This window comes from Micrasema longulum, unplaced genomic scaffold (genome assembly GCF_059751315.1).
Source record: "Micrasema longulum isolate JH-2025_06_02 unplaced genomic scaffold, ASM5975131v1 h1tg002213l, whole genome shotgun sequence".
NCBI lineage: Eukaryota > Metazoa > Arthropoda > Insecta > Trichoptera > Brachycentridae > Micrasema > Micrasema longulum.
Window position 1 is genome coordinate 1 of NW_028279376.1, and position 13,595 is coordinate 13,595.

The following is a 13,595-nucleotide window of genomic DNA, read 5'->3' on the forward strand; positions in this document are numbered from 1 at the left end:
TACCATCACTGTTGCAATATGTTAAACTTGTATCTTTGTTGAATTGGCGGCCTCCGTGGAGTAATAGCTAAGACACTTACACTTATAATTAGAAATCAAACACTGATTTGAGTCTACTGAACACTTTATTTTATTTTTACAAATATAAACATATAAAAATAAAAACTTCGTGACAATTGTTTCGCCTTATTAGGGCATTTTCAAACGAATGTGAAGATTATTAGGATTGAATGTCCTTATATAGTTATATAATTCAAGGTACTTAAGTAGAAAATAAAAATAATCTTATGAACTATAGCATGTACATTAATCATAATTGAGGGAAAAACCGATGGTTAAGGGTGAGGCTAAAGCTAGGGTTTCCTAGGACAGCGGTGCCCGTATTTTAACGGCCGTAGTGAACGGTGATGCAGTAGACAGCCGTCGTAAAGGTGATTAGAGAGTGGTTTCCTAGGAAAACGTGTTAAATGATGTTGATAACACCGTTTTCCTAGAAAACCACACTCTAGTCACCTTTACGACGGCTGTCCACTGCATCACCGTTCACTACGGCCGTTAAAATACGGGCACCGCTGTCCTAGGAAACCCTAGCTTTAGTGTTTAATAATTAAAATAAAATAAAGTGTTCAGTAGACTCAAATCAGTGTTTGATTTCTAATTATAAGTTTAAATATGGAGTTCTACAAAATAAACACCAAATCAATCAATAAGACACTTACACGCGAAAAGTTACGGGTTCTACTTCCGATGAAAACATAAAAAGTATTTTTTTCTAGCCTGTGTGTCTGTGCTGTAACTGGCCCTCCAAAGGCGCAAAAAAAGTACAAAATATGTGTTAGTTATTACGGGCCACGGTGTGTTTGTGGTCAAGTCGTAAACATGCAAAATATGTATCACGTTGTATTTTTGCTGCAGAAATATTTCGCAACACATGTTTTAGTTTTTTGAATCATCATTACGAGGAAAATACACTCAGGAAGTTAGAATAATGGAACCGAGCGTGATGTTTTGAAATGCGACAAATCATTAATACAATATTGCGATTTAAAATTCATTATGTGAGTCAATTTAATACTCAACAAAAGTAAATCATTTCTGTATGTACATTAAGGTAGGCCGATATTTTTTTTTCTCCGAATTTTGAAATGAAATGGGTCTAAAAAGTTGCCTTTTGGATTACTCGGAATACAAAAAATATTAACTAGGCTAAACTAGCAGTTCACAGCGGAGTTCTAGTTCCAACTCTAATGTATGGGAGCGAAGTATGGAATTGGAAAAATAATGATGAAAGTAGGTTGAATGCTGTCGAAATGCGATCCCTCAGGCGAATGTGTGGTAAAACGATGTACGATAGGTGCACAAATGTCGAGATCCGTGAAGTGTGTAAGGCTGAGACATGCATTATTGACAGAATCAAGAAAGGGGTGCTGCGTTGGTTTGGACACGTAGAGCGAATGGACAGCGAAAGAACGACTAAAAGGATCTACGATGCGAATGTTGATGGATGCAGAAAACGAGGAAGACCGAGAAAGACATGGCACGATCAAGTCCATCAAATACTTGAAGATGGACATGTCAAAAGTAGGAATAATCGGCGTGCGTGCATAAGAAGATGTATGAATGTAGAGGAAGCGAGGTCTGTATGCCAAGATAGAGTGTTATGGCGTTCTATCCTCTCTGCCTACCCCTACGGGGAAACGGCGTGATGGTTTGTTGTTGTTGTTGTTCAAAAAATATTCGATACTTCTTTTGGCCCTCAACCAGAGCTTGAAGCTTTCGAAAAAGTCGATTTTTGGCGGTAAAACGGCTGTCGTTTCGTATTTATCAAATGCGAATGTCTCAATCAAATATGAAAAAATGACTTTAAATGCTCTTCTTAATGCTTGGCAATCGCGATGGGAATCTTCACCTTCAGGGAGGGTTACCTTTCTTTTTTTTCCTTCAATCCGTCAGCGCGTAGAATCTTCTTGGGTTATCCCCGATCACTGGACTACGCAGTTTTTATCAGGTCATGGTAAATTTAATCAAAAATTATTTGTTTTTAATATTGTTGACTCCCCTTCGTGCTGCTGCGGGTATCCTATCCAATCTTCTGAACACATCCTGCGGTGTCGTCCATTTCCCCTTCTCTATGATTAGCGAATGGAGCTTCTCGCTACAATCTTTTAAAACAAGAAAAGGACAATCGAGACTTATAAACCATGGACTGAAATTATACAATAAACTACCAGACAAAACTAAACAAAAGACTCAGACAACCTTTACAAAAGATGTTAAAAATATTATTATTAACAGTAGAATGTGAATTTTAAAAGTGACAACATTTTGTTAAATGTATGTAACACGTAAGGGTTTATCAATAAAATTTAAATAAAAAAAAAATTAAAAAATCCGTGGCCCTGTTATAGATCCTGTCGGATATACAGATCTGGTGGCTTCTAAAAATAATTTCAAGGCTTTTAAAAAGTTTTGTAATCATTTCGGCGAATTGATCATGTCCAATCAATTTAATTCCAGTCAGTGAAGAATTCACTTCCCTCTCTTCTCAATCCAATGAAGTACATATTATGTACTTCTGGATTACTTTCTTTCAGCACAAAGATGCTAAGGCTACCAGATTTCAGAGAGCTCCTACGGGGAGCTTTTCTCGTTTGACAACGAGCAAATTTTCCGTGTATGTGGGCACCTCCAAGGAGACTTATGGCCTCAGATGCGGTGTGCGGTATGTGGGGGGTAAGCTGTCATTTCGTATTTAAGTAGGAAAATCAGTCCAATTAAATTTTAAAATGTGTATTAAACCTTATTAAATAAGCATCTAAGGACGTGAGTTGCACATTATTTTCTAATAAATGGGTAGCATGGTTTTAATGAGCCATTGTTTTCGTCAATATTGGCCAGGCGCTCAACGTAATCAGTTCCGCAGAGTGCAAACTTTTTGCATTTCGGTAGTTTTAAAACGTGTTCGAATTTGTAATGTGATTAAGTTATATCTTTACCAACAAAAAAATAATTTTATCAATAAAGATAATTAACAAAATGTTCAGACTTTGATAAACTTCAAACCTCTGACAAAATGGGTATAAATGAAATATTTACCGTCAGGGAGTGAGTGAACCCAGGACCTCAAACATAGTAAGCGAATGCGCCAACCTCTACAATGCGAGGTGAACCGTCACTATATTTCCTTTTCAGGATTTTCTTATTAGAGTAGCCATCGAGTCGATGACACTCTTCCCGGGTTCTGGTTCGACTTTACAGACAGAACTGTATTCTTATAAAAATATACAGAATCGATCAACTCCGTCGGAGACGTGAAAAGATCAATGTCAAAACTAAAGTATCAATCTTCCAAAAAGATGTGGCTCTTCCATCGGCAGGTTGGACCCGTATATTGATATAGAGGACAGTCAATGTTTAAACTGACTACTTAGGTACTTCAAATAAATGTATAAACATGGAAAGAAAAAGGTATATCTTACCATTATCCTGAAGCCCTTCCATCAAGACGTTGAGAAGTCCTACGACTACATTTCCATCTCCTCCGTGATCACAATCAAAACTTTTAGGGCACTCTGGTGACTTATTTCCCAACTTGGCGGGTTCGAACAGCGTCAGGTCCAAACCGTCCAAGTCACTTCTCCCCGATATTCCATCTTCATCTCTGAGTACGGATCTATAATGGTCTTCGGGACTGTCCAAAAGCTTTGGACTCCTCGCGCAGGCTCCATCGGAATTCGGATCGCAACAGCAAGTATCAGAAAACGGCTCGAAATCCTTACAGTCAAACTCACAGCGTTCAAAACTATCGCAAGAAGAGGTAGAAACGCAATCTGAACCATCGGAAATGTCTTCTTCGAAGTAACTTTTGATATCTTGGGTTCTATTGGGGAAAAACAGACTCTGAGCAAACTGTTTGTCTTCGTCTAGTTCTTCCGTTTCCGCCGTTGCTATCTGGGGAGGGTCTTCTAAGTTCGATACGGATCCTCTGCGGTCTTCGTAATCAGCAAAGCTCGAGGAATCAGTAAGGAACGATGAGAAATCAGCTGATAAATCCGCTTCTCTGCAGAAGAAAGCAGTTTTTCCTTCGGTAAATGCGAATTTCTTGTCGCTTCCGAATTGGAAGTTCGACGTAACTGTGTCTGTCATTGCCTTGGGCTTTCGAGACCCCGTGTTAGACTTTTGGAAGGTGTCTGTTGGTAGGATAGAGATAGCATTGGTGACAAGACGTGACAGACTATTAGTGGAGTTTTGATGTTTTTTGCCGTTTTCTGTGAGAGAGAGGCTCTCTCCAGCTGACAAAAGGTTTTGTCGCCAATTTGGCATTTTGATATCATTTTACATAATTCGTTCGGTTAAAGAATGTTCGTTTGTTTTCACTTTGATTCAATATAATTTTTAAGTCGTAAACATTTAGCATTTTCGTCAGTCCACTAAACAAAAAATAACCCGTTTTTTAAAGCACAAGAGAGTAGGTTGTATTTTAGTAATTTAATACGAGTTAAGAATTAGTTCATTAAAATCCATATTTATTTAGTTCGACAGCATGAATAATCATATTGAATATACCACGTTTTGTTATAGGTAAATATAAATGAAATCATATGGTACAAAACTTAAAATACGTTTTTTACCAGTCCAATAATATCAATCACGACAAAACCCAGTCAATAATGAACAAATTAAAATTAAATGTAGTAAAAACTGAATTTTACTATGGTATGTTTTAAAAACGAGGAATATTCACATAGTTTCAGAATTCAGGTTTCTTTAAAATACTCAGGCGTTTTATTGAAAACAATTGTGCTATTTTTTTATACATGAATAGTAATGTATCTTTGGGATACTTCCGTAAAAAATAAAAAAATAAACTTTTCTAAAGTCTGTTTGTAAAAAATACTGAAAATCGGCGGTGGGGAGAATCAAAAGCGCTTGTCGAACGCCTGCGGATGTTAGTATTGTTTTTTTTTTAATTTAAAATTTGATTGATAAGCCCTTACGGGTAACATACATTTACCAAAATATTTTTACTTTTAAAATTCATATTCTACTGTTGATGATAATATTTTTAACATCTTTTGTAAAGGTTTTCTGAGTCTTTCATTTAGTTTTGTCTGGAAGTTCAGGTCTACGATGTATGCAAGAGAAGCGATTTTCTGATGAATGTCGATAAATCGAATGTGATGGTTTTTGAAAAAAATGAAAGTATGACTAAATGTGAAATCCCTTTAAACGGAGTTATACTAAAACAAGTAGAGGAATTTGTGTATCTGGGAAGAATATTTACTGGGGATGGAATGACTGAGAAAGATATTGAAGGGAGGGTGAGTGCCGGGAACAGAGTGAAAGGCGCACTTAAATCGACCTTGGCAAATAAATGTTTGTCACAAGAGGCAAAATTTGCAGTTCACAACGGAGTCCTGGTCCCGTCCCTGATGTATAGGAGCGAAGTATGGACTTGGAAAAACAGGGATGAAAGTAGGCTGAATGCAGTCGAAACGCGATCTCTCTAAAAACTCTTTAACTTCCTTAAAATCAACAAATGGAAGAATTAAATAAATATGGATGATCAAACATAGGCAAAATGGTGAATGTTACACAGTGTGTAAAGTGGCCACTTAAACCAGCCAATGACAGGTCATAAGCCCTGTAAATACCTAGACTTCAATATTCCCTTATTTAAGGTATTCTCCATCCCTGTTGTAATTTGTTAATATTTTTTCCTTTAACGCAACGAAGCTTAAACCAAAACTTGGGTCGGTCACTAAATAGTACCTATATGTTTTAAATAAATTCTTTATTTATATCACAACATTTAACTAAATTATAAAACTTCCGTTCAAGGTAATGGCACTGCACGACATCACTAACACTATTTTGAATATCATAAACTTTTCTGCTGACAAAAATTTTAAATACACATTTAATCATGGTATTCACAACCACAATACACTAAACTCTTCATGTATCTCAATTTCGCTCAACAAAGTTTGGCAAAAAGTCTCTGAAAAATATTGGCCATGCATTTTTTTTTTGTAAATGCATTCTCGGCGAATGCAACCCTGGTGATGGATAAAAAAAACATAACGGTCCTAATTTTTTTCTACTGAATAAATTGAAGATTTTAAGAGCTATAAATATGCTCATGGCAAAGAAGTACATATTAGAAATCATCCTTCTTAGGATGGATTGCCTTATTTAAAAAAAGAAGTACATTTTGCTCAAAACCGCATGTAAATCAGTTCAGTAGTTATTCAGTCTATTGAGGACACATATACAAATATTGCCTTTTATTTATTAATTAATTATACGGCACAAGTGCATTTTACAATATAAAATATAACAATATAATGAGTTAAATGAGAAAATTTAAAAACAATATTAAAACATGGGTATAAAAAGAAAAATAACAAGGAATATATATGTATGTATGTCAGCATACAAAAGGTATAAAAAATATAAAATGAATAAACACCAGATCAGTAGCATAAGTAGCTTTTGCAAATTATTTGTTAATCGTTACTATAGAACATCATAAAATATTTATAGAGATGATTTAAATTCACAGAGACTCGAGTATATATATATATATAGATATAAATATATAGATAATATATATATATATATATATATATATATAGAGATAATATGTATAGATATATATATATATATATATAGATAAAAATGTTATATATTTATATAGATATATAGATAAATATATATATATATATATATACATATATGGGGGCAAAAATATATATATATATATAGATAAAAATGTTATAACTAAATGTGAGATCAGTGTGAACGGAGATATTCTGAATCAGGTCGAAGAATTTGTGTACCTAGGAAGAATGTTTACTAGGGATGGAAAGACCGAGAAAGATATTGAAAGGAGGGTGAGTTTCGGGAACAGAGTGAACGGTGCACTGAAATCTACTTTGGCAAACAAATGTTTATCGCAGGAGGCTTAACTAGCAGTTCACGATGGAGTTCTAGTGCCAACTCTAATGTATGGGAGCGAAGTATGGAATTGGAAAAATGATGATGAAAGTAGGTTGAATGCTGTCGAAATACGATCCCTCAGGCGAATGTGTGGTAAAACGATGTATGATAGGTACACAAATGTCGAGATCCGTGAAGTGTGTAAGGCTGAGACATGCATTATCGGCAGAATCAAGAAAGGTGTGCTGCGTTGGTTTGGACATGTAGAGCGAAAGAACGGCTAAAAGGATCTACGATGCGAATGTTGATGGATGCAGAAAACGAGGAAGACCGAGAAAGACATGGCACGATCAAGTCCATCAAATACTTGAAGATGGACATGTCAAAAGTACGAATAATGGGCGTGCGTGCATGAGAAGATGTATGAATGTAGAATATGCCAAGCTATAGTGATGTGGCGTTCTATCCTCTCTGCCTACCCCTACGGGGCAACGGCGCGATGGTTTGTTGTTGTTTTGATTCAACACGCAATATTTAATACGGTACCTGCTACAATTACATGTATTTTTAATAAGAAGACGAAGAAAATCGGATACACGTGTGGATACTGTGGATTAAGCTTTATGGCCATCATTATCTATGCACATGTTCCAATAATTAAAGCGTTCTGAGTTTGAAATTCAAAGAGTGTTCCACTTAGATAAAATATGATTTTATTACACATTAATCATAGACAAATGTTCACATGACCATCCATTGAGTGTTCTGGTTTTGAAATCGTACCCGCGAGTAAGTTCGTCCAAATTTAAAAATAAAAAGAACATGAAGTCTACTAAGAACTGATGTAATATAAAATACTCCACGTTTTTTATGAATTATGACATGGAAAATCGTCGTCCGTGTCCGGGCGGACGAATAATACAGTCCCGTGTGCGAAATAAAACCAGAATCCTGGACGAGCGTTTTTGACGGAATGGCTTCTCTCATGAATTTTTAATTCTTTCTTTACTGATAATATTTCGCTGATTCGAAACTTTCAAAAGTTTTCCTTCTTTTAAAAAACACGCACTATCATGGATTCAAATTAAAGATATGAACTCTTTTTTTCTATGATATATTTTGTTGCCCTTTAATAATAAGGAATATTTTAATGTTTTTTTTCAATATTTTTTTATTTCCTTTTTTAATTACTATAAAAAAATACCATATAATCTTTTACAGAAAATTTTATTTTCTCTTTCTAATGTTACACAAAAATATTATAACTGTCCATTATTTATTATGGGGGCAAAAATTCATTAACAATTTATTGAATACCCACTAACAGGCCAAGACTTGGTAGGATTTTTTGTTTACTATTTTTACTATTAATATGTATTTCATTGCTATGTAATTATGCTTTATTATTTGAATACTCTGTTTAAAAAACAAAAAAATAAAAAAAATAAAATGTACATTGACATCTTTAATATTAGTGAAAAAAAGTTCAGGGAGGGTAAAATACTTTTTCTTTAATTGCTGGTAATTTTTATTTTACCATCTTTGTATGTTTAAATTTAAGTATAATTTTTTTTCGTGTATGTATGCCTTAAAAATATTTTTGTAATGTACATAAACGTATAAAATAAAGAAATTAAAATTGTAATTAAATGTAAAGATCCTGAATAGGGAAATCGCATGGAAATAGGTCCGTCTCGTAAAGTGGTTAGCGCGTTCGCCTACCATTCTTGAGGTACTTGCCGTGCGTCATAAGCAAAAAGCCAATTTGCAAAAGTCGTAATTTGAGATACGACACTTTTTCTTTTTCTTTTTCTTTTCCACATCCGCTCCTAAGTGGAGCCTGTGGACTTCGCGAGTTGTCTCCAGGAGACCCTATCGCCAGCCAGCATTTTTGCCTCTTTCCACGTCAATCCAACGCCCCTTAATTTCGCTGAATAAAGTCTAAAGATCATCATCGACGGCCTTCCAGGACGGCGTGAGCCCGCAGCAGCGGACACTTCGGTTTAGGTTCTCCCGAGGCATGCGCAGCACGTGTCCGAGCCAGGTCCACCGCCGCATCCTCAAGACGCTCATTATAGGAGGCTGCTGCGTCCGTTCTCGGACTTCAATGTTATTTATAAAATCGAACCACCTTATACCTAATATTCTTCTCAAGCACTTACTATCAAAACTCAGGAGTTTCGTGTTTTGAGCTTTGGTAAGGTGCCAAGATTCGCACCCATATAGGAGTACTGGCATTATTCAAGAGTTGAATAATCGGCATTTCGTTGTGACCGAGTATAGACTAGAGTTCCAGACAACACGCATCATGTTAAAAGTTGCTCCAGCGATTCCTAGGCGGATCGCGAGCTCTCTGTTCTGTGCGTGCTTCCATCCTCAGTTATGTGAACTCCCAAGTATTTAAAGCTGACAAATTTCTCAATCCTCTGCCCATTATCATAGAGGGGTTGATCAGGGTCAGGACAGGATTTGTTGCACATAATCTGAGTCTTTTTTGTATTAATATTGAGACCCAGACGAGACGAGTTTTCCTACAGTGTGTCAACAATTTCCTGAAAATCACCAACAGACTTTTCACGACACTTATTTAGTATTTATAAACTTAATGCAAATTTAAAAAAAATGTAAATGGTCGCAGGTAAATACACTACAATTGAACGTAGTTATGCAGAAAACAGCCAGCCATGGAAACGTGAAACTGAGATAATAAGCACCTTCGTGAAAAGAGTGAATAAACAAATCTCCACAACAGTTGGAATGTTTTTGACTTTCACAAATGATAAACAAGGAATATATATAAAAAAAAAACATTATAAACAAGAATTTAATTATGTATTTGACCAGTTTTCTTAATTTTGAAATTCGTTAAGATTTTCTGGTGCTGTGGGTGTTTTCTGCAAATTGAGAAATACCGTTTTTGTGATTGATACCATTTTCAGAAGGTGATCAAAACAACTATTTGTATAAAAGCAGTCTGGCTGTTTTTAGCAGAACATAGAATTGACACTACTGCACCCGATAACATTAATATGTCATTTTTTTAAATTGTGGGCTGGCTGCTTTCTGCATAACTACGTTCAATTAATTGGCTCGAAAGCATAAACCTGTGTGTGTCTGCAGTGAGTTTTTGTTTGTGGATCTCTCATCATTCCCTTCCCGCACCTAATGGTGCACAGGGCACTGCATTGGAACATTGATTGCGTATCTTGATCATTTTTGTTACATGAAGGCAAGATGATCAGTATCACGCTTCAGGTAACGGTCCAGGGACTACGAAACATTCTAGTGTGAAAACACCCTTTTAAATAAATATTTCATATCAACCATGCCGGGAATCGAACCCGAGACCTCATGCATGGTAGGCTAAAGCACTGACCATCACACCACGAGGCCGACAAATAAAAAAAATAACTGGCAATAAATAAAATAAAAAAGGGTATTTTAAAAAATGTTTATACCATAATAGGCGCTCACACACGTCGGTAAACCAGCGAGAGTTCGCAAAAGTACTAAATATGTCTGACGTCTGACGATCGCGACAAACATCCGTTTTGTTTTACCGCGATTCCAAATGTGAGGTTATGTGCAGTCGCGCGTTTGTACGCACGTGGAGTGGTCATCACTGCGCCTTTTCATCATTGGTTTTATTTCACACTCGTGAGACTATGATGTCCCATAAGGCTTTATAAAATACAAGTCTTGCTTTCATTCAATATAATAATTCTTTGTCTGAAAGCTTGAAAAATAAAAAATATATATTTTGTATTGAATTCTGTTATACCTATTACATATTTATATATATAATTCCTTTGTACGTGTGATGTCACCGTACTCCTAAACGGCTTAACCGATTTACGTGCGGTTTTCAGAGAAATATAGATCTTTGAGCTGTGCGTGTTCGTAGAATTTTAAAATCTTCAATTGAATATGTAAAAAAAAGTTAGGAGCATAAATGTTATATTCATCGATCTACCGGGGTTGCATTCGAGGAGAATGCATTTGCAAAAAAATGGAAAGATATTTTTTGTGTATAAAAAAAGTTTGTTTTTAAATATTTACAAACAGCATTTGTTTTTTGTGGATCTCAATCAGATTCTTTCCTTAAATTCCTTATATTTTCTACCCATTTATTTCTTTTTATTAGATTTTTGGTAACACTAAAAAAATATTAAATTCAATACATTTTTAAAAATCGTATTCCTACATAAGTACACCACTTTGTTGGTGAGACGACCGGATTTTAACGTTTGCAAAAAGAATGCCATATTTGCAAAAATATTTGTTTTATGTTTTGGAATTCAACCATAAACAAGTGCCTACTTAAATTCAATATTTTTCGAATAGAACAATTTTTCGGTTTGGAATTTAATCACAAACAAGTACCTAGATGAAAAGTATTTTTCCAATATGATAGCAGGCAAGCCAACGTACGGGCAGGACAACGTCTGTCGGGTCCGCTAGTACATATATAAAAATAAAATATAAAAGTACTGATAAAAAAACTTGTAAAATATATTCCTCAACACGGGATTTCCCAGTGAGGAAAAAAATATAAGAATGTGTATTTATCAATAAATTGAAGTAAATCTATTTTTAAAAAAGGTCGTATTTACTATAACAGGACATAAATTTGGTTTGACTTTTTTGATTTAAGTTTAAGTTGATTTAAACGAGCACTAAATAAATAGTAGGATCTTGTCTTCATGTCCCTTATGTTTGTCGATACTCCTTTTATTGTTTATCAATGTTTTTAACTGTTCTTATATTGTAATATTCATCCCCACAAAATGTATAAATGGATAACGTCCGTTTTATAAAATATGGAAAATAAATTGTTAAACAGTATGAATATGTGTTAGATTTTGGTTTTCAAATATTCGTTTTTCAAAATATCTCGTATTTTGCTTAATGTAACTCGACGTTATAACACCGTTTCCAGAGATATTTAATATTTTAATTATTTATTTACAAATTATGTCAAGTATTTTACAAAGTATAATATACATGGATTACATTCCCAGAAGTTACTACTACTCAATTGATATATTTTTTACTGTACTTATATTTTTTCAATTGATTTCAATGTTTGTATATTTGATTATTTGTGAATCTAAATTTTCATCACATGTATTTTAATATTTATATCTTTTTTTACATTGTCTTCTTTGGAATTTTATTATTTATATTTTTTTTTCCGGATTGTTATTGTATTGCATCAAATATTATTATGATTTAACGTAATTAATTTCACTATTTATATTTTATTGTTAATTATTATGGTTTGAGATGGGCACAGCCTAGAAAGCATTCATTAATATTTAAACGAGTGAAATTTTGAATAAATAAATAAATACATTTTGGACTTTTTTTGAAAACGCGTATTTAAAATAAAAAAGAAACAGCAAGTTTAACATCTTTATAAATGGATATATCACAACAATGCATAAGCCAAAAAACTTTTTCGACACACACAAAACAAATAAATAAAACGCTTTCAAGAAAGGAGGGAGTGGTAAATCTAGGACTCAGGGAGATAAGGTCATTAACATCACAATTTACACAGACGATGCAACCATTGTGGCAGTGAGAATTCTTGATGATTTGAACATATCTATCTCAGTTAATAAAACAACAAGTGTAAATATTACGGTTTTAAAACCTCGAACCACAGCGTCCTAAACTCTGAAGTGAGGAAACTTTAAATGAATTAAACGAAAATAGTTAATTTAAAACGCCAGGTTTATTATTTTTTAAACGTTATAGATTAGTACTCGTATGAAGGGGAGATGATATAAAAAAGTACACAAAAGGTAACAGAAAAACAGTTCAACATAACAAATCTAATATTATACAGGGTTAAAATAGTAAAGGCCATTGTTGAATTAAACAAAATGCCAAATACTTTGAAAGGTTTGTTAACGTCTGTCAATAAACCGACTTCTCCTGTACGAATTTTCTGTAGTTTTATCTTCACTAAGCATTTGCGGAGAAGTTCTTTAGCAAGGCCACAGCCGACTATCGTGCCAGATCCTCACACAATAATTAGAGCAGTTAGAAGGAAAATACCTTTTGCGGTACATAAGCAAGAAAAAGCAGCTCCAATCTATGTTGAGTCGATCTTCCTAGGAATCAAACCAGGGACCTCATCAACATTACGATACGAGGCGAATTATTCTCCATTTAATTTCCTTTTTCAGGATTGTTACCTGAGAGCGACCCACATTTTTCCAAGTACAGTTTTTTTATTAAAATTTGTTGCAACAGAGAGGGAAAACATTTTTGAGAAGTGAATATGGGAGTCTAGACATTTACAGGGTTTATGACCTGTCATTGGCTGGTTTAAGTGGCCGCTTTACACACTGAGTAACATTCACCATTCTGCATATGTTTGAACATCCACATTTCGTCAACTCTTCCGTCTGTTGACTTTTGTGAAGTAAAAGAGCTGAAACCTTTATCATGCGGGTGAGATTCATCCGGCTGAACCAATTCACGTACTAGGCAACGCCTGAAAACAATTTTCCAATTTTGTATACTTCTTTTACCGGGTAGTTAATTCGACAATGTTTTGAGTATGTCCAAATGCTTGCAGACTGGCTGGATTTTCCCCCTAGGGAGTTCTTCTTGTATAAATTTTCAAAGTTTTTTGAAGT

The 13,595-nt window shown here is 34.6% G+C and overlaps 1 protein-coding gene across 1 annotated transcript in view; it reads right to left on the reverse strand.

Annotated features, from left to right (window-relative positions):
• Positions 1–3,479: 3,479 nt before the first annotated feature.
• Positions 3,480–13,595, reverse strand: part of LOC148272722 (uncharacterized) — a gene marked incomplete at its 3' end in the record, with an annotated part of 34,146 nt that continues 24,030 nt past the window's right edge. Inside the window, exon 2 of the mRNA XM_088239652.1 lies at positions 3,480–4,430. Coding sequence (XP_088095778.1) covers positions 3,480–4,323 — 844 coding nt within the window. The remainder of the gene's footprint in view (positions 4,431–13,595) is intronic.